Source organism: Carya illinoinensis, chromosome 15, assembly GCF_018687715.1.
Source record: "Carya illinoinensis cultivar Pawnee chromosome 15, C.illinoinensisPawnee_v1, whole genome shotgun sequence".
Classification (NCBI taxonomy): Eukaryota; Viridiplantae; Streptophyta; class Magnoliopsida; order Fagales; family Juglandaceae; genus Carya; species Carya illinoinensis.
The window spans coordinates 23579942-23602500 of NC_056766.1; the positions used below are offsets into that span (position 1 = coordinate 23579942).

General features: G+C 41.2%; 1 protein-coding gene across 3 annotated transcripts in view; it reads right to left on the reverse strand.

Annotated features, from left to right (window-relative positions):
• The window catches only part of LOC122296078 (rhodanese-like domain-containing protein 8, chloroplastic), a 60870-nt gene that overhangs the window by 19978 nt on the left and 18333 nt on the right, over positions 1–22559 (reverse strand). For all 3 annotated transcript variants that reach the window (XM_043105488.1, XM_043105486.1, XM_043105489.1), the window contains exon 5: positions 12224–12315. In XM_043105488.1, coding sequence (XP_042961422.1) covers positions 12224–12315 — 92 coding nt within the window. The remainder of the gene's footprint in view (positions 1–12223; positions 12316–22559) is intronic.

Consider the following 22559-nt stretch of genomic DNA (forward strand, 5'->3'; position numbering starts at 1 on the left):
GACACTACATTGAACTGTCTCAAGAATTCTATCCCCAACACGATGTTGAAGTCATCCATAGGAGCAACCGAGAAATCCACCGTACCTTTCCAAGTGCCAAGTTGTAGCTCCACCCCGTGAGCTACACCATCAAGGGATTTGGCTTCAAAATTTACGGTCTTCAGCCATCCTTGACCCTTCTTGAGAGGAATCCCTAGCCGTGTGGCCTCTTCCTTTTTAATGAAGTTGTGAGAAGCTCCTGAGTCGACCATGGCATGACTCTTCTTCCCATTGGCAAGCACCTCTACAAACATCAAAGATCCATCCTTAGTGGTTGGCTTTGTGTTTGCCTTAAGGGAGTTGAGAAGTTGTAGACACCCCAGGTACGACTTCTCTTCTGCGCATTAATAGCCACATTCTCAGGATAGAATTGCCTCTTGAGTTCACGCTTAAACTCTTACCAAGAGTTAATAGTACAAGTACCCTTCTCTATCTCGCTATGCTTACGACGCCACCAAGTACCAGTAAGATTAGTAAGGTAGAGAGGCAATACGTATCTTGACATGCTCGTCTTGCATGTTCAAAGTTTCAAAGTAGCGCTCCATGTGCCACATGTAGTTGTCTAGTTCTTTGGCATCCCGCTTGCCATTGAACTATTTTGGTTTGGGGGTATCCACCCTTGGTGTCGCCATCTTCCAGCTCCGATGGCACCCCCATTGGCCACTGCCCGTTTGCACATGGCCCAATCCGCCTTGGTCTCCTCTAGACCGATGCGGTATTCCTCCATTTGTTCTTGGAGTTTTGTTAACTCCCCCAAGACCCGGTTTTGGAAAGCAACGTTCTCAACATGTGCCTCGATGGTGGGGTTGATGGTGCTCAAAATGGACTCCTTGAGCGATTCGGATTGTCCCTCCAATCCTAGCGCCTCCAAACCTTGCTCCACGATGTCAAGTCGGTCCCTGACATCTGCTACGGCCACCTCCATCCTTGTCACAGTGTTGTCAAGGGTGCTCACCTCCCTGTGGGACTGATCCCATTTCTCAATTTTGGCCAATATCTTGGCCATGGCCCTCTCGGTGCCATCAAGACGAGACTCCATAGATGAGCTTGAATCCTTCGACCTCTTACTCTTTCGTGTCTCATGGGGCTCCATGGTGATCTCGCTTGGATCCGCCATCCTAACCTAGACAGCTCTGATACCAACTGCCACGGACTTCTTCATACGTCCCGTGCGGTCTTAGGAGGTTTTCTCTCCACAAAACTCCTAAGTAAGTCTTCTAAATGACTCAAGACAATAGAGAACAAAACTAGAGAGAGAAGATAGAGAGAGAAGCTCTAGAGAACTTGTTTCTCTTATTGCTTGGTGATTTACACAAATGAGAGCCCCTCTATTTATAGGGAACTCTTGGTACAAAGAATGGTTAGGATGGTGACACTTGTCACCAATCCAAGGGTAAAGAACTTTCTAGATCACTACTCTAGAATTGTCTAAAAGGCCCTTCCCTAGGGGGTTCTACATCATTCTAGAATACTCCACACAATTCTACAAGATTCAAGAGTAATCTACAAAAGACTAGGAGACTCTAGAAGGTTAGGGAATTCTCTAGAAAAATCTAGGTGGTGACAACAGGCAGCTGGGAGCCTCCTTTAGTTTCAAGAAGGCTGTTTCAGCTGCTTCACCCCAATGGAACTTATTTTTTTCTTAGCAAAGCTGTGAGGACAGCAGCTATGCTCCCATAACCCTTGATAAAACACCTATAATAGCCAGTTAGGCCAAAGAACACACTCAAAGCCTTTAATGTCTTAGGTTTGGGCCAGTCAATCATGGCTTTTAACTTCTCAGGGTTTGCCTCTCACCCCTTGTCCAGAAATTCAGTGCCCCAAATATCTAATTTCCTGACACCTGAATTTGCAGTTGGACTCTTTTGCAAATAGCTGGTGTTTTCTTAGAAGGCCCAAGGTTAACTCCAGATGCTTCAAATGTTCCTCTTCACTACTGCTGTATATCAGTATATCATCAAAGAAAACCAGCACGAACTTTCTTAGATAAGGCCTGAAAATCTCATTCATCAGGTTCTGAAAAGTTGACAATGCATTGGTCAGCCCAAAGGGCATGACCAGAAACTCATAATGGCCCTCGTGGATATGGAAGGCTGTCTTATGCACATCTTCAGGCCTCATTCGAATTTAGTGGTAACCAGATCTGAGATCTAGTTAGGAAAACAGCTTAGAACCACTCAACTCATCCAAGAGCTCCTCCACTATAGGAATAGGAAATTTATCCTTCATGGTGACCTGATTTAGAGCCCTATAGTCCACACACATTCTCCATGACCCATCTGCCTTCTTGACAAGTAGTACTGGGGAAGTATACGAACTTTGACTTGGCTGGATCACCCCTTGAGTGCAGGAGTTCCTGTACAATTTTGTCAATTTCATCCTTTTGAAAAAAGGATATCTATACGGTTGTACAGACACTGGTTTTTCCCCTGGCAGTAAGTTAATTGCATGATCATGAGTTCTGCATGGAGGAAGGCACTGGGGCACTTGAAACACATCCTCAAATTTATGCAAAATCTCCTTCAATGGCTCAGATAGCTTCTGTTCCCAGGTCAGTTCATCTTCACCAATCAACTGCAGCACCATTTCTTTCCTTTTTAACTTATCCATTTCTCTGCAGGTACTCTCTTCCAACCATTGCGTTGATGCCAGCCCTGTCAGACTAATATTCTGCCCTTCAAAGGTAATGGCATGGTTAACTTCTTGAAATTCCATGAAATGGTCCCCAATGTTTGTAGCCACTGCTCACCAAGCACCATATCACAGCCAGCTAACTCAAGCACAAATAGGACCATAGAAAATAAGAACCCCTGGATGTTAAATTTTATTCCCTGTCCTTTACCATCATTTATTAATTGATCACCATTGGGTGAGACCATCATTTATTAATTGATCACCATTGGCAACTCTCACCCTTCACATTTTCCTTCACACAAACAGGAAATTTAGATCTTCTCGCCACCTTAGGATCTACAAAATTGTGGGTACTGCCTGAGTTGATTAGAATTACAGCCCACTGGCAGCTACCTTCCCTTGACTCTCATGGCTCTTGGACTTGAGGAACCAATGAGGGCATGGAGAGAAATCTCTGGTCTGTCGGGTAACTCAGGAAACTCAATAATCTCCTTACTCTTTTCTGTTTGATTCATTAGACTGATTTCATCCAACCCCCCACTATCTTCTTCTTCAACTTAACGAGTGATGGTCAGATAGTCTCTTTAGTCTATTAGAAACTGCTTAAAATTCTACTTTATATTCCTCAACAGATCCAGTTTGTCATAACCTTGTAAGGGTTTCCATTGGATCGTCATAAGAACTGGGGCCAAACCTGACCAGAAAAGCTCTAACAAACGATTCCCAATCCAAAATAACACCAGGGTCCTCTAAATCTTGGAACCATACCATAGCTTTTCCCTCTGTGGAAGGAAGCCAATCTGAGTTTGTGTCGAGGCAGAGTGTTGTAAAACATAAAAAATTGGTTGGCCTTATAAAGCCATTCCACGGGATCATCTCCTTGAAAATAAGGGAAATCTAAACTGACTGACCTGGGTAAGATTTCACCACCTTCTCCAAACCCTTCAGATCTGTGGAGATTGCCCAATGTTGAATCGTCATTGTGATGCTGAAGTTCCTTGTTCTTCTTTTCCAGTTCCAGTGTGAGGGCTGCAAGTTGCTGAACAACAGAATCTGATTGCCTCTTGACGGCCAGCATCTCTGCTTCCAAGGTTTTCAGCTGACTCAGTAGCCTTTTTAAAGCCATTCAGGCCATCCTGCAATTGATTAAGCCTTGTTCCTTCTGCATAACCCTCCTGAGCAGTTGCCAAGGAAAGGCTGGCCCTGGATAATTGTAACATGCTGGTGATATTGGATGGGGTTAGGGATGAATAGTGAGAGAGAATTAGAGAAACTGCATTGTATTTGCATACCCTGGAAATCATCTCTGACGAGAGATATACAAGATTCTCTGTAACTGTCTATGGTAGAGAAAGCAAAGGTTACCTGCCGGTGCATCTAAGAAAATAACAAGCAAACACTAAGGGCCTGGCAGCCCATAACCCTAATGGACCAAGTCCTTACAAATTGAATAACACATTCATTAAACACTAAAATTAATGTTAAAAAAAAAGCCCATTTCACCATGCAGCCCATCACATGGCCCATCCCTACATGACTTCATATTCAACCCTAATCTCCCTACACTTCTTTCACCTCCCTTCAGCATGCCAAAGCTTCCTCAAAGTGCCGTTGACCCCCTGGTTTTCATCGCCACCTGACCTGGGTTGTTACAGGTACTGCATTTGAAAGCTGCAACAACTGATGTTGCACTACACTTGACTGCTGTAGTGCATCATATTTCCTTTAGATCCTCAGAAAGGGAAGTAAGGACGCCTGCTTGACGCACAATAGATGACAGTGGACTATCTCTCTGGAAAGGAACATATCCCATCAAGATGCTATTAAGGGCAGTAGGACGTGGGAAACGTGATCTGGTCACGGGGCTGGTTTGGTCGTGTGGAATGAACTCGCAGTTGGTAAAACCACTGACAGGGTGAGTCATGGTTACAGAAAAGTGGATTGTAACAAACCACAGATCTTTCCTTCTGACCAAAAGGGAGGAAAGTGGAGAAAAAAGTGGCAAAAAGGAGAATATTTTTGGAAACAGAAAAATGTAAGAAACAGTCCCAGGCAAAGCTGATTCTCCAAAACAGTTTAAAAAAAGGTCGGAAAAGGCAATGCTGGTGATGCTGACACCCATGATATTCTCACCCGAAAGAGGGTAGGCTTGTTGGGTCTTTGGTTGATGGCTCTTTTGGTGGCGCAAGTTTGGGAAGAAAATGGGCAGAGAGCTTGGACTTGTAATGACCAGAACAAAAAGTGAAAAAAGCATGGAATGGGGAGGAAAAGCAAGAGAAACCTGAAGAGGGCTCTGTCTTTGGCAAGAAGCCAATTAGATTCAGTTCTTTTTTATATTTGAAGCTTTTAAGACCATAGGTTGTACCCCCCATGAGTCATCCTTGCAATGAATCAAGTTTCCCAAGTTTGAGGCATACTTTGGGGTCAAGATGAGTGAAACTCCACAAATACAGGCTGGTTACGCGGCCTATCCACACACACTCACATGGACACAAATATTTAGCAGTTTCACTCCTAAAACTTCACTTTTACGGCCCATAACATACTTGAAAAGGGGTCTTAGAGTGGCTATAGGATGTCAAAAACAAGCTGCCGTCAGCCCTTGCACAATTAACATTTTAGGGATTTAAACATTGGCATATGCAGACTGAATGACTTTATATTTGATACCTAATGCTATTCAGCCAGGAGGGTAAATATAAAGATATTTGCAACAAGCATTTCAGCAATAAAAGAATTATTCAAGTGTCCAAAAGCATGTATGAAAAGGACTCAAACATTAGCATAATGTCACCACCTAGATTTTTCTAGAGAATTCCCCAACCTTCTAGAGTCTCCTAGTCCTTTGTAATCTTGTAGAATTGTGTGGAGTATTCTAGAATGGTGTAGAACCTTTTAGGGAAGGGCTTTATAGACAATTCTAGAGTAGTGATCTAGAAGGGACGTTATAGACAATTCTAGAGTAGTAATCTAGAAAGTTCTTTACCCTTGGATTGATGACAAGTGTCACAATCCTAACCATTCTTTGTACCAAGAGCTCCCTATAAATAGAGGGGGTCTCATTTGTGTAAATCACCAAGCAATAAGAGAAACAAGTTCTCTAGAGCTTCTCTTTCTATCTTCTCTCTCTAGTTTGTTCTCTATTGTCTTGACTCATTTAGAAGGCTTACTTAGGAGCTTTGTGGAGAGAAAGCCTCCTAAGGCTTCACGGGACGTGTGAAGAAATTCTAAATCCGTGACAGTTGGTATCAGAGCTATCCAGGTTGGGATGGCAGATCCAAGCGAGATCACCATGGAGCCTCAGGAGACACGAAAGAGCAAGAGGTCGAAGGAATCAACCTCATCTATGGAGTCTCGTCTCGATGGCATCGAGAGGGCCATGGCCAAAATATTGGCCAAGATTGAAGAATGGGATCAGTCTCACAGGGAGGTGAGCACCCTTGACAACACTGTGACGAGGATGGAGGTGGCGGTAGCGGATGTCAGGGACTAACTTGACATCATGGAGCAAGGTTTGGAGGAGTTAGGATTGGAGGCACAATCCGAATTGCTCAAGGAGTCCATTCTGAGCACCATCAACCCCACCATCGAGGCACAGCATGTTGAGAACGTTGCTTTCCAAGACCGGGTCTTAGAGGAGCTAACAAAACTCCAAGAGCAAATGGAAGAATACCGCGTTGGTCTGGAGGAGACCAAGGCAGATTGGGCCATGTGCAAGCAGGCAGTAGCCAATGGGGGCGCCGTCGGAGCTGGAATGATGGCGACACCAAGGGTGGATACCGCCAAACCAAAAGAGTTCGATGGCAAGCGGGATGCCAAAGAACTAGACAACTACATGTGGCATATGGAGCACTACTTTGAAGCTTTGAACATACAAGACGAGCATGTCAAGGTACGTACTGCCTCTCTTTATCTTACTAATCTTGCTGGTACTTGGTGGCGTCGTAAGCATAGTGAGATAGAGAAGGGTACTTGCACCATTAACTCATGGGAAGAGTTCAAGCATGAACTCAAAAGACAATTCTATCCTGAAAATGTGGCCATTCATGCGTGGAAGAGAATGAAAGAGTTAAAGCACACCTCTTCTATCCGCAACTATGTCGAGGAATTTTCTGCCCTCATGCTTCAAATTACAAACATGAGTGAAGAAGATCTCCTCTTCAACTTCATCGATGGTCTCAAGTCTTGGCTGGCTCAAGAACTCAAGCGTCGTGGGGTCAACGACATCTCCACCGCCCTGACAGTGGCAAAAACCTTAGAAGAATTTGAGTATCATAAGAGTAACAACTCTTCAAAACCCAAGTCTTCAAAGGATAATCACAATAAGGGTGGGGGAGCAAAGGGGTTCAAGCCCCCACAATACAAAAACCGAGGAGACAAGCCTTCAACATCCAAGGAGGGCAAGAAAGACCACTCCAAAGATAAGAAGCCAAAGGATGCTTGTCTCCTTTGTGACGGACCACATTGGGCTAGAGATTGTCCCAAGAGGAAGGCCCTCAACGCTATGTTGGAGGAGAAGGAAGTTCAAGAGAAGTCGCACCTGGGGTGTCTACAACTTCTCAACTCCCTCAAGGCAAGCACAAAGCCAACCACTAAGGATGGATCTTTGATGTTTGTAGAGGTGCTCGTCAATGGGAAGAAGAGTCATGCCATGGTCGACTCAGGAGCTTCTCACAACTTCATTTAGAAGGAAGAGGCCACACGGCTAGGGATTCCTCTTAAAAAGGGTCAAAGATGGCTGAAGACCGTGAATTCTGAGGCCAAACCCCTTGATGGCGTAGCTCACGAGGTGGAGTTACAACTTGGCACTTGGAAAGGTACGGTGGATTTCTCGGTCACTCCTATGGATGACTTCAACATCGTGTTGGGGATGGAATTTTTGAGACAGTTCAATGTAGTGTCTCTTCCCCACTACAACTCGGGGTGTATCTTAGAGGGTGGTCCATGCATGATACCCACTGTGTCCAAGCCAAACACTGCCCAACTTCTATCCGCCATGCAATTCAAGAAAGGATGGAAGAAGGGCGAGGTGTCTTACTTGGCTTCGATGGAGGAAGGTGAAGTGAAGGTTTCCTCCCCTCCACCCAAGGAAATCCAAAAGGTCCTCAGGGACTATGAGGATGTCATGCTGCCAGAGTTGCTCAAGCAACTACCACCTAGGAGAGAGGTGGATCATCAGATCGAGTTGGAACCCGGCGCCAAACCACCCGCCAAAGCACCTTATCGCATGTCACCTCCAGAGCTTGAAGAACTAAGGAGGCAATTTAAGGAGCTACTTGATGCCGGATTCATCCAACCCTCCAAGGCACCATATGGGACACCTGTGTTGTTCCACAAGAAACATGATGGGTCTTTGCGGCTGTTCATTGACTATCGAGCTCTAAATAAGGTAACCATCAAAAACAAATACCCAATTCCTTTTATTGCTGATTTATTTGATCAACTGGGCCATGCAAAATACTTCTCCAAGCTTTATCTAAGATCAAGGTATTATCAAGTGAGGATTGTGGAAGGAGATGAAGCAAAGACAACTTGTGTAACTCGCTATGGGGCATACGAGTTCCTAGTGATGCCCTTTGGCCTCACAAATGCTCCAGCTACCTTCTGCACACTCATGAATAAGATCTTCCCTCCCTATCTTGATCAATTTGTGGTAGTCTATTTAGATGATATCGTCATCTATAGTTCTACCCTCGAAGAACATGTGGAGCATTTAAGGGTTGTTTTCCGTGTCTTAAAGGAAAACCAACTCTATGTCAAGAAGGAGAAGTGCTCATTTGCACTAACTGAAGTCCATTTCCTTGGCCACAAAATCCAAGGTGGAAAACTCAGCATGGAAGAGGGGGAAATTGAGGCAATCAAGAAGTGGGAGCCTCCCACTAAGGTTACCGAGCTCCGATCCTTCCTTGGACTTGTCAATTACTACAGAAGATTTATAAAGGGATACTCGACAAGAGCATCCCCCCTCACCGACTTGCTCAAGAAGAACAGGACATGGGAGTGGTCATCAAGGTGTCAGGAAGCCTTTGACGATCTGAAGACAGCCATCACGGAGGAACCGGTCTTGGCTCTACTAGATTGTACCAAGCCTTTTGAGGTACAATCAGATGCATCAGATTTTGCCATAGGGGGAGTTCTCATGCAAGAAGGACATCCCATTGCATATGAGAGTCGCAAACTCAATGAGACTGAGAGGCGATACACCGTACAAGAGAAGGAGATGACAGCTATCATCCACTGCCTCAGAGTTTGGCGACACTATCTGCTTGGCTCCCATTTTATGGTCAAGACAGATAACATTGCCACTAGTTACTTCCAAAGTCAGAAGAAACTAAGCCCAAAGCAAGCTAGGTGGCAAGACTTCTTGGCAGAATTTGACTTTGTCTTGGAGTACAAACCTAGGAAGGCCAACCTTGTTGCTGATGCACTAAGTAGGAAGGGTGAACTTTCTGCTATCACTCAAGCTCAAGGGGAGCTACTTGATGTGATCCGTGAAGGCATGGAGCATGATCCCTTAGCCAAGAACTTGGTAAGTATGGCTAGGGAGGGGAAAACTAAGAGATTCTGGGTAGAGGACGGTCTTCTCTACACCATCAGGCGGCGAATCTATGTTCCAGAGTGGGGAAACCTACGGAGGAACCTTATGAAGGAGTCCCACGATTCCTTGTGGGCTGGACATCCGGGCCAACGACATACTCAAACTTTGCTGGAAGCTTCCTACTATTGGCCTCAATTGAGAGATGAGGTGGAACTCAACGTGAAAACTTGTCTTGTGTGTCAACAAGATAAGGTGGAGAATCGAAGTCCTGCAGGATTGCTAGAACCACTACCCATTCCTTCTCATCCATGGGAAAGTGTGAGCATGGATTTTATAGTGGCTCTACCTAAATCCGAGGGTTGCGGTACCCTCATTGTGGTGGTAGATCGATTCTCCAAGTATGCCACCTTCATAGCGGCCCCTAAGGATTGCTCAGCTGAAGAAACTGCAAGATTATTCTTCAAGCATGTGGTGAAGTATTGGGGCTTACCACGGAGCATCATTAGTGATCGGGACCCTCGCTTCACAGGAAAGTTCTGGTCAGGACTATTCAAGCTTATGGGGTCTGCCCTACATTTCTTTACCAGCTTTCACCCTCAGATAGATGGGCAAACTGAGAGGGTGAATGCCTTGTTGGAGTTATACTTGAGGCACTTTGTACGTGCCAACCAATCCGATTGGGCTAAGTTATTGGATGTCGCTCAATTCTCCTATAATTTACAAAGGAGTGAATCCACAAACAAAAGCCCATTTGAGATTGTAATGGGACAGCAACCACTTACTCCCTAGTCATTGGAGACAAGCTATGCGGAGAATTGTCCAACAGCCTTCAAGGTTGCTAAGTCTTGGAACGAACAATTGGATGTGACCCGTTCCTACTTAGAAAAGCAACCAAGAAGATGAAGAAGTGGGCTGATCAGAAAAGGAGGCACGCAGAATATCGTATAGGCGACTTGGTGTTAGTAAAGATCTTGTCGAGCCAACACAAGTTCACAAGAAAGCTACACAAGGGGCTTGTACGACGTTATGAGGGACCATTCCCAATCATCAAGAAAATAGGGAAGGCCTCCTACAAACTAGACTTACCCTCCAAGTTCAAGCTTCATCCAGTCTTCCATGTCAGTTGCTTGAAGCCTTACCATGATGATGAAGAAGAGCCAACACGAGGAGAGTCTAAGCGCGCATCCTTGGGCATAACTACCACTTTTGACAAAGAAGTAGAAGAAATCTTGGCGGACCGTGTCATCAGGCGAAAGAGTCATAAGCCACACCAAGAATACTTGATCGAGTGGAAGGGATTGCCCGTAAGCGAGACAACTTGGGAACCAAAAGAGTCATTGTGGCAGTTTGAAGATCACATCCGAGGGTTCCATGAAGATACCGCGCCGAGGACATCGCGAAGCTTGGTGGGGGAGAATGTCACCACCTAGATTTTTCTAGAGAATTCCCCAACCTTCTAGAGTCTCCTAGTCCTTTGTAATCTTGTAGAATTGTGTGGAGTATTCTAGAATGGTGTAGAACCTTTTAGGGAATGGCTTTATAGACAATTCTAGAGTAGTGATCTAGAAGGGCGTTATAGACAATTCTAGAGTAGTAATCTAGAAAGTTCTTTACACTTGGATTGATGACAAGTATCACAATCCTAACCATTCTTTGTACCAAGAGCTCCCTATAGCAAGAGGGGGTCTCATTTGTGTAAATCACCAAGCAATAAGAGAAACAAGTTCTCTAAAGCTTCTCTTTCTATCTTCTCTCTCTAGTTTGTTCTCTATTGTCTTGAGTCATTTAGAAGGCTTACTTAGGAGCTTTGTGGAGAGAAAGCCTCCTAAGGCCGCACGGGACGTGTGAAGAAATTCTAAATCCGTGACAATAAGCATAAGCAGATAGGAGTGGTAATGAATGTTTCCCTAGGTTGTGAAGGAAGTGTTGGTATTGTGTAAACTAGGAAAGAATCTCACTAGATATGAGCGTATACTCTTTACTCTCTTTCAAATGTCAATGCAATGTTTTTCAGAAATTGTTCCACTTATTCCAATGCAATTTAGCCTTCCTTTGGTAGCCCTCTTTATGCACTCAATACTACATGAAAAAGGGTTTGAATCTAAATGATGTTACTAGCATGCTCCTGCTATGTGATATGAAATGAAAATGTTATAAATATCTCTGCCACTTAATGAAAAGCAAAGGAAAATTATGTGACTCTATAACTGCATGTAAAAGAATTTGAATGTGACTCTCTAAAAAACCGGGAACCTTGTGATAGCAAAACATGCACACAAGATTGGCTTACCCAAGTGCACATTGTTACTTTATGATGCATCTATCTACCTACCATTTACCTAGAATTTGGTTTAGTTAGAAGAAAATGACATTGAGGATATTCTCTTAAGTTTCTGTTCTATTTGATTTTTGCTTCAATTATTATTAAGCTTTAATAAAGTCATCGATTATGTTTGAGGTACTATGATTTATGGATCTCTTTTACCTGTCCTATGTAATGTTTTGATATGGCATTCCTAACCCTACAGCAATCGGGGTGTTACACATTTACACCAATAAATGCAAAAATGATATCCATAGCTTGAAAAAATAGAAGTTAAGGCTAAGAGGATATAGAAAGATACACATTAGTGCATTATATTGCTACACTTAAAGGGTCTCTAAATTCAGCATATCATAAAAGGATAATCTCTACTTTTTCCACAATGAGAACCAACGAGGAGGCATGCTTGAATTCTGAAAATTCCAAAGAAAAGATGCATAAAGAATTAAAATGAACTGGAGCCATGATAATTATGATGAAATAAAATCCCGTATAACTTATGTCCTATACTGACCAGCCACTTGTGCTTTAAATGGAGAAAGTGTAGGGTAGGGTTGGGGTAAGTTCAAATCTTACCTTCCGTCTCCCTACTTCTGCCCCCCCCCCCCCACCAACAACACACAAACCCACCACCAGTTATAAGTACCTCTAATGCCCATCTTGAGGAAAAATGGGTTTATTCACCATACCTGTATCGGCGATAGCCCTATTGAAGTGCTCCTAAAGCAGTCTACAGAAGGTCGTTGAGCTCCAGAGAAATGACCAATATCCCATTCATAACCTGATTACAGACAATCACAAAATCTTCAAAATTCAATCGGAATTATGAACCTGAAAACTATTATAGGTTTTGAGTACTACAATAACAAGAACAGAATGATGACAACATAAAAAATGCATGATCTACCACCCGCTATGAAAATAGGTACACTTAGACATGCATGGAAGGAGGTGACCTTAAACATTCATTATGGCCATACCTACAATGTAATCATACTTTCTCCCCATATTTCTGAATGTATTCTCCTCTGTCTCTCTTTGGGTAAGTAGGTTATTGTAACCCAGTCAATGGATATGTTTGGAATTACCCCACACCCCCCCCCCCCCCCCCAAAGAAAAGGGTGAGCACCGATTCAATCGGAGTCGGTATGCCCTAATTTGAACTCCGACTCCAACCACCATAGACTCTGCTACAAGAAGTCTGAGTTGAAATCAGAGTGGAGTCAGATCCACAACCACCCAATCACATATCACAACCAACCAATTACAGATCACAACCAGCAACCACCCAATCACCCATAAAATAAAACCAAAATGCATATGTAAACTCGGATTAAAACCAAAAATTAAACCCAATCACAACTTGCAACCACCCAATCACAGATCTAGACTTGAGAGACATAGATATAGAGGCAGATGGTGTTGGCACCACCCAATCACAAATCGAGACTTGAGAGACGGCTGCTTGGTGGGAGAAGACAAAGAGAGGCAACAGGCTGAGTTAGGACCTAGGGTTCCTAAGAGAATCTGAGTGAGATGAAAATGAGGGTGAGGTTGTGTGGGGGGTTGGGGTTGGGTAGAAATGTAGTCAGTGTAGTCAAAATGGCACCATTTTTTCTATAAAATGATGCCGTTTTGCTTTCTTTTCATTTTTTTTCTTTTTTTTTTTTTGGGGGGGGGGGGGGGGGGGAGCGTAGAAACAGTAAGCCAAAACGGTGCCCTTTTTGGAGGAAAAAGGACATCGTTTTGACTAGGGGGGAGTTCGGTCCGGTTCGGTTCGGTCCGGGGAGGTTTTGTGGACCGGACCGAACCTATTCGGTCCAGGGTTTTCTCACCCTGGACCGGACCGAACTCCCTCAGGACCGGTTCGGTCCGGTCCTATTCGGTCCGGTCCGGTCCGGTCGGTCCATTCGGTCCAAGGTTGACTTTTTTTTTTTTTTTTTTTTATCTAATGACATTTTTTTAATACTTATGTAATTATATTGTAATATATTTAATATATATATATATAGTATACTATTATATATATATTAGTAATATGCTAATACTATTAGTCTATTAGTAATAATACTATAACTAATAACTATATGTAATAATAACTATACTATAACTAATAACTATATGTAATAATAGTTATAGTGATAACTATATATGTAACTATATGTAATACTAATAATTAATACTATTAGTCTATTAGTACTAATAACTATACTAGTATTAATAACTATACTAGTACTAATACTATAACTAATAACTATATGTAATGATAGTAATACTATATGTAATACTATATTAAATAATAGTAATACTCTTATTACTAATACTCTATGTAGTTATAGTGATTTAATACATATTATAACTATAGTCTATATTAGACTATTAATATTTTTTTATACCATATATAATTATATAATTAATTATATACAACTATTATATAAATAATATATATAAATATATATTTTTTTAATTTCTATTCGGTCCGGTTCGGTTCGGTCCGGGGTGAAAAACTCCCGGACCGGGACCGGACCGAATCCTCTCGGTCCCTTAAAAATTAGACCGGACCGGACCGGTCCCAATTCGGTCCGGTTCGGTTCGGTCCAAACAGTGCCGGTCCGGTCGGTTTTGCCGGTCCGGACCGGCCGATACTCACCCCTAGTTTTGACTGAATTTGGTCTAGTAGCACCTTTTGGGCTGGGCTGCTCTGGTTTTGGGCTTCTAAACCTAATTTTCCCCCCTATTTTGTGCTTTTTTTTCCTCTAAACCCTAAACTAAACCCTGTTTTTTTAAACATTAAGTTTAATTTTAATCTTAATTTTTGTTTCAGCCCTATGGTTTTTTATTTCTGATTTTTATAATTGTTAGCATTGATTATTAGTACCAACCATTAATGTCATTATGCATCAATGTTTTATATATAATTTATTATACTAGTAATCATGTAATCAAGTGGGAGGAATGTATTGAGACTTTTCCTCATGTAATCAAGTACACATAAGGTAAGGAAAATTTTATAATTGATGCTTTAGCAAGAAGGTATGTCCTTAGGTTTAGTTTAAATACTCTTAGTTGCCTTATTTTAAGAATATATCAAAGTTTATGAAAATTGATCAATTTTATTCATTGTGAGTTGAGTTTATCTGCTTGTTCTTGATTGAACTTTTGAACTTATCAAAGGTAAATCACAACCTTTGTGGCGTTCCTCCTTATAATCTGGGTTCTTAAGACAGATTCTTTAACGGGTCTAGATTTTAATATAATCTAGGTTCTTGAAACGAGTTCCTCAACGGGTCTAGATTCTTCCATCCATTGGCTTAATTTTGGTTTTCTTGGGTGAGTTTTCAAATTGATTGTGGATTCAAGAGATTTCAATTTCGCGGGTTCACATCAGTTATTATACATTAGTATTACATTTTATTCACTCATTATACTTGTACTATACTAGTGTCTAACTTATTCATGTTATAGACTTATGCTATAGTGTTTAATTACATGTTATTATAATAGTGTCCTTATGTTTAATTAATTTTGTACTAGACTTACTATTACATGTTATTATACTAGTGTTATTATACACTAGTATCATATTTGTATTATACTAGTATCTAACTTATTCCTATTATAGACTTGTACTATAGCGTTTAATTATGTGTTATTAACTTATTATGCTATAGTATTACATGATTTTTTTTTTTTTCATAAGTAATACTTATCATATTTTTGATAAGTATTACATGTAACTTAGTAATTACATGTTATTATACATTAGTATTAAATGGTAGTAATTATATGATGTTCATTGTTTACATATACTAAACTATTATTATTCAATTTAGTCTATTTATATTATTACGGTATAAGTATATTATTTTATAATAATTAACTCAATCTACTTACTAGTATATTACTAAATTTAACTAACCATATAAGTTCTATTTATATAAAAAATCTATAATTAATATATAGAATAATACATATATTCTTCACATGTACAATATTGGAGTTGGAGTCGGATGGCAAAGTCGGAGTCAGACAGTTGGAGTCAGATCATAGTAGACTCAAAGTCGGTCTGACTCCACCTCAGACTCCGACTTTCAGACTAAAAAAAACTCCAACTCTGACTCCAACATGGAGTCGGAGTCGGAGCGTAGCCCGATTTTTGCTCAGCCCTAACCCCCCCGCCCCCAAACACCAACCAAAAAAAAGAAAAAAAAAAAAGAAAAAAGAAAAAAATGAAAAGATTATCATAGGTCCCATTTTAGCTTAGAAAGCTGTTTGGATCCATCATCATGACATTGGATTATAGCAATTTTTAGCTTGCTTTGCAGAAATCTTTGTAGGAACAAGTCCAGCAAATCCAAGACAAAATCTGTGAAAAACAGGCTTAGTTTTTTTTTTTTTTTTTTTAAGGCTCATCAGCCCATTAGTAGAATATGCCAACTCTTATGGAAACAGTTTTGTAGATTCCATTGTCGAATATAGTTGCCACCAGATTATATAATCTTTGTGTAGTTTGGCTGAATTGACTAGGTTGTAGCATTATTCAATTGAAAAACATGAAAAGTTACTATCTTTGTTTGAATTGAATTTGTATCATATATGGATACCTGAAATAATCTCAGTAACAAGCAGGATTTTCCAGATTACAAACCTTTTGTTCTTAAGAAAAATAACAAATGTTGACGAGGCAATCCTATGAAAGGAATAATATCAATTCTCTATAATTTAAGGATAAAAAATAATTTTATTTGAGATTAATGTTATCAATGATTCTTCTCCTTATTATTTTAATCCAGCCAATAGAGATCCAACTACTCAATAATGCCATCCCATATGAATTTGTCATGGGTTGTGGATTGAGGCCGATTGAAGGAGCAGCAGCAGCTGGAGGTCGTGAATGAATTTAGGTGAAAGGGGCAACAGCAGCTGAAGGTGTAAAGAAGGAAAGAAAGTGGCAGTTAGTCCTTAGAATTTAAGCTTATGGTGTCGTTTTTCACTAAATGGGAACAGTGTCGTTTTACATATACAGAATTTGTAACAAATAATGTGACGCCATTTTTTTTTTTTGATGAATAAATAAGGTATATTGATCAAAAATGGAAATATCAGTACACAATTCTAATGCCCTAACTAGGTAGGCACATTAGAGACAAGAAAATCATGAAAGGCCATGCCGTTAAAATCAACAGCAATAACCCAACTACAGAGAGTTCTAAAAAATAAAAGTTTAAGCTCCCCTAACGATCTCTCTTGATCTTCGAAAGTCCGCGCATTACGCTCCTGCCACAGGCACCACATAATGCATAGAGGGATCATCTTCCAAATTTCTTTAATTGGTTGTCTGCCTCTTATGTTGGACCAACTAGCCAAAGCTGCCTCCACTGTCTTCGGCATAACCCAGGACATATCCAATCTAGCAAAAACCTCATTCCAAAGAGTCCTAGCTGTATCACAATGCAAAAGTAGATGCTCTACCGACTCTCCCCCACCTCTGCACATGCAACACCAATCTGCAATGATGATCCTTCTTTTTCTCAAATTATCAGTGGTAAGAATCTTTCCCAAAGAAGCAATCCATACAAAGAAAGAAACTTTGGGAGGGGCCTTGTGTCTCCAGATCTTCCTCCAAGGGTACTGAGTGTTAGGCACCTGGGTTAGGGCTTTATAGAAGGAGCGAACCGAAAAAGTACCTTTGCCTGTTAGAGTCCACCACATAACATCCTCTTGTTGCCTATTTGGTCTTATGGAGTATAGGAGTCCATAGAAGTCTGCAAAACTGCTTATTTCCCAATCATGTGCCTCCCTAGTAAAATTAATGTTCCAAATTATCTGTCCCCCTGCACTCTCCATAATCTCTGACACTGCAACATCCTTTTCCCTTGCAATCTGGAAGAGGGAGGGATAGAGTTCTTGTAACGCCCTATTACCACACCAAACATCTCCCCAGAATTTAATTCTCGAACCCACACCCAGATGGAGCTGAACGTACCGGTTAAAAACCCCCCACCCTTTTCTAATATGTTTCCACAAACCAACCCCAGAGGCCCCCCTTACATCTCTAGTACACCAGTCACCCCATAAACCACCATATTTCTTCTCGATCACCAATTTTCATAAAGAGTCTGGTTCCTTAGCAAATCTCCACAGCCATTTGCCTAAAAGAGCTCGATTAAAAACCCTTAAATTTCTGATCCCCAATCCTCCTCCTGAGATAGGGCGCTGCACTTGCCCCCAATTAACCAAGTGAAATTTGAACTCCTCCCCCATACCCCCCCACAAAAAATCACGTTGGAGTTTCTCAATACGTGTCGCCACACTAGCAGGTATTGGGAAAAGAGATAGAAAATACGTAGGAAGGTTAGAAAGAGTACTCTTTATCAAGGTAATCCTTCCACCTTTTGACAAGTACATTCTCTTCCACCCTGCTAGTCTTCGCTCTATTTTCTCGATCACTGTATCCCATATCGAAAGCGCCCTCGAAGCACTCCCCAAAGGAAGTCCCAAATATGTCATAGGAAAAGCTGAAATCTTGCATCCCAACGTCCTAGCCAGCTGACGTATATTCGACACTTCCCCAATCGGCACCATTTCTGATTTCTCTAAATTCACCCTCAACCCGGAAATTGCTTCAAAACAGTATAGTAGCACCTTCAAAACTTGCATCTGATTTTGATTTGCTTCGCACATGATAAGAGTGTCATCTGCAAATAGTAAATGAGAAATGTTAATAATACCTCCCTCTGAGGTGCCAATCGGGATGCCGTTTAGGAGACCATTCACAACCATAACCTCGAGCATCCTGCTTAGAGCCTCCATAACTATGACAAACAGCATAGGTGATAACGGGTCCCCTTGTCTCAGCCCACGAGAACTACTAAAAAAACCCACTGCACTTCCATTTACCAACACAGAGAACTTTGGTGTAGATATGCACCAATGAATCCATGCACTCCATCGCTCCAAAACCACATCTCCTGAGCATATGGAGAAGGAAATCCCAATGAACATGGTCATAGGCCTTCTCCATATCTAGTTTGCACATAACCTTTGAGTTCCGGGCTTTCAAACTACTGTCAAGGCATTCATTAGCAATTAGCACTGCATCCAAAATCTGTCTACCTTTTACAAAAGTGTTTTGAGGTTTTGTGACAATCTTCCCCATCACCTCGCTCAATCTGTTTGCTAATACTTTAGAGATGATCTTATAAACTCCATTCACTAAGCTGATAGGCCGATAATCTTTGATCTCCATAGCCCCCACCTTTTTAGGTATCAATGCTAAGAAAGTAGTGTTAAGGCTTTTCTCAAATTTACCAGACACAAAGAACTCTTGAAACACCTTCATGAGGTCATCTTTTATCACTTCCCAACATTCTTGGAAGAAACCCATAGAGAATCCATCCGGCCCTGGAGCCTTGTCCCTGGCCATTTTCCTTATTACTTCATAAACCTCTATCTCCTCAAAATCCCTTTCCAAGCGTGTTGCCTCACTCAAGTCGATGGTATCAAAGACCATCCCATTCAGGGGGGGCCGCCAGCCCACTTGCTCCGATAGCAAGTTCTCATAGAAGTCAACGATATGGTTATGTACTAACTGCTCATCCCCACATTCCACCCCTTCCATTTTCAGCACCTCAATATTATTATTTCTTCTATGAGAGTTTGCAATTCTGTGAAAAAAGCTCGTGCTTCGGTCTCCTTCCCTTAACCACAATGCCCTGGACTTTTGGCGCCAGGACATCTCTTCTAATAATAGAATCCTCTCCACTTCAGCAACCAACACAGCCTTTCGATCTTGTTCGTCCTGGGTAAGTGCTTGAACCTCTTGGAGCCTTTCTAACTCCTGAATTTCCAGCAACTTAATTTTTTTGTTTTCCCCCACATTACCAAAGGACTCCACATTCCACGCTTTTAGGTCTCTTTTAAGTGCTTTTAATTTCCCCGCAAGAATGAAACTGGGAGTACCTTGGAACTGATAGGAAGACCACCACTGTTTGACCCTATCAACAAAGCCTTCCGATTTTAGCCACATGTTTTCAAATTTAAAAGGTCTGCGTCCATTTTGAGGCCATAGATTTGTAAACTAGTGAAACGCAGTCGTATAGTCAATGCAGAGTCATTATAAATGGAAGGAAAATGAAAGGGAAGATCATCTCTCATAATTGCATTCAACATCTCTCTCTCTCTCTCTCTCTCTCTCTCTCTCTCTCTCTCTCTTCTTGGAGAGTGACTATCTCAAATTAGTCAACTAAAGGGCCCATTATAATTGGTATCAGTAGTCATGGCAGAGGGTGCTCGATCTTATGCACAGATTATGGATTCTATTAATCATCTTCGACATCAACAAGAAAGGCAACAGAAGTAACTAGAGGATACGATTGCAATTTTAGTCCAACATCAAAAAATTGCTTGTGTGGATAGGGAAGATCAAGAAAAGAGATTTAATGAGATGCTACAAAAGATTTCAAGAATTTCCCTTAATGGTTCTGTGGGTTCCAACAGCAAGAAATTTTTAGGAGGCTCACAGCTTTGTGAGGAATGTTGATATTCAAGAGGGTGTGGGTGAGGTTCAACATTGGGAGACGTTTGGCAACAGTTTTAACAAAGGAATTAAATTGGAATTTCCAAGATTTGGGAGCAAGAATCCAGCAGCTTGGATTTACAGAGCAAAACAATACTTCTCATACATCAAGTTCCTCCTGGGCAACGAATCTTCATAGCATCATTCCCTATGGATGAAGATGAGTTACTTTGGTTACAAGATGCTAGTGAAGCAGGAACTTTTCACTCATGGGAAGAGTTTGTTCAAGCTATTCAAATTAGGTTTGCGTCATCTCCATATGATGATCCAATGGAAGCACTCACATGGCTCAAACAGGTTAGTTTTGTTACTGCATATAAAGCTGAGTTTGAACTTCTTTCCAATCGGATTAGGGGTATATCTTAAAAGAATAAACTTAGTTGCTTTTTGAGTGGGTTAAGGGATGAAGTGCGAGTTCCTGTTAGAATATTAAATCCCACAACATTAAATGATACGTTTGGTTTAGCAAAAATACAAGAACAATATGAGTGGAGTACGAGGAAGCCTTGGAAGAGTGGCTTTGTAGATTTTGTGCAGCAAGGATCGGGATCTAGTGGGTTTAAGCCTAATCAAACTGGGTCTATTCTAGGCACTCCTAAAACACAGTCAGTGGCTAAGTTGCCATATCAAAAAGTAACTGAAGTACAGATGCAAGAAAGGAAGAGGAAGGGTCTTTGTTACTTTTGTGAGGAAAAGTGGCTTCAAGGCCATAAGTGCACCAGGCCCAAATTGTATTTATTGGAGGGTATGCAGTGTTTTGAGGGTAGTGAAGATGAAGTTAGTGGTAGCTAGGAATAAGTGATAGATGTTGAAGAGGATTTGTTAGAAGTGTGGTGAGATTGCTTCTATCTCACTTCAAGCTATGAAGGGTAGCCTGAGCCCTAAAACTAAGAGAGTAATGGGGCAATTAAAAAAGAAGTCACTAGTCATCTTAATTGACAATGGGAGTACCCACAATTATGTAGATACCTCAGTAGCCTCCAAATTTAATCTGTCTATTCAAAATTCTCACTCGATTCAAGTGAGGGTAGCCAATGGTGAAGTATTGAATAGTGAAGGGAAGCGTGCTTTAGTTGGGGTACAGATACAGGGTACAGCCTTTACAATTGATTTTTTTACACTCTCATGGTGTGATGTAGTGTTGGGTGTACAATAGCTATTGTCATTAGGTTCTATTCTTTGGGACTTTGTGAAGTTACAAATGAAATTTACTTATAATGGCAGTTTAACATGTCTGAAGGGCATTAATTCTACTTGCAGTAGTCTGATTGATGATAGAGAGATGTGTAGAATTTCAGAATTGGAGCATAAGGGTTTGTTATTACAATTGATTTCATAGGAGACTCAAGAATCTACGGATAAAAGTAGTTAGGTTGTTTCTGAATTGTTGGGAAGATTTAATAAGGTTTTTCAAGAACCTATAGGTTTACCTCCTTCAAGGTCTCATGACCACCAGATTTCATTAAAGCATGGTTCTGTAACAGTGAGTGTGAATCCTTACAGGTATCCTTACTATCAAAAGAGTGAGATTGACAAAATTGTCAAGGAACTGTTAAGATCTAGGGTGATCAAACCAAGTCAGTCTCCATTCTCCTCTCCTGTGTTGCTGGTAGGAAAAACTAATGGATCATAAAGGATGTGCATCGACTATAGGGTGTTGAATGAGGCTACTGTTAAAGACAAGTATCCAACAACTGTGGTGGATGAATTATTGGATGAACTTTTTGGTTCAACTATTATTTCAAAACTGGATTTGAGGTCAGGCTATCACCAGATTCGTATGAAAGAACATTCCCAAGACAGCATTTAGGACACATGAAGGGCATTATGAGTTCCTTGTAATGCCTTTTGGACTCAATAATGCACCTTCTACATTCTAAGGTCTAGTGAATGATGTATTCAAGCTTTCCGAGGGAAATTTGTCATTGTAATTTTTTATGACATTCTTGTTTACCGCAAGGACTTGCAGTCTCACTTGGAACATTTAGCCACTATTTTGCAGACCTTGGAAACCCATCAGCTTTATGCTAAGAAGTCCAAATGTCGATTTGCATGCTCTAAGATTGACTATTTGGGTCATCTGATTTCAAGGAAATGAGTGAGGGTTGATCCCAAAAAGTTAGATTCTATGGTTAACTGGCTAGTACCTAAGAATGTCAAGTCATTGAGAGGCTTCTTAGGGCTGACAGGTTCCTATAGGTATAAGAGAACTATGGCCAGAAGGTTGCTCCTTTGACAACATTATTAGAAAAAGATTCATTTGTGTGGAGTGAAGCAGCTACTTTTCATTTAATGAACTAAAGTTAGATGTCTCAAGTCCACCAGTGTTATCACTTCCAGACTTTTCTAAAGTCTTCGGTATCGAATCTAATGCTTTTGGAGTGGGATAGGAGCTGTTTTGATGCAGGAGCAAAAACCACTTGCTTTCCTTAGCCAATCCTTAAAAG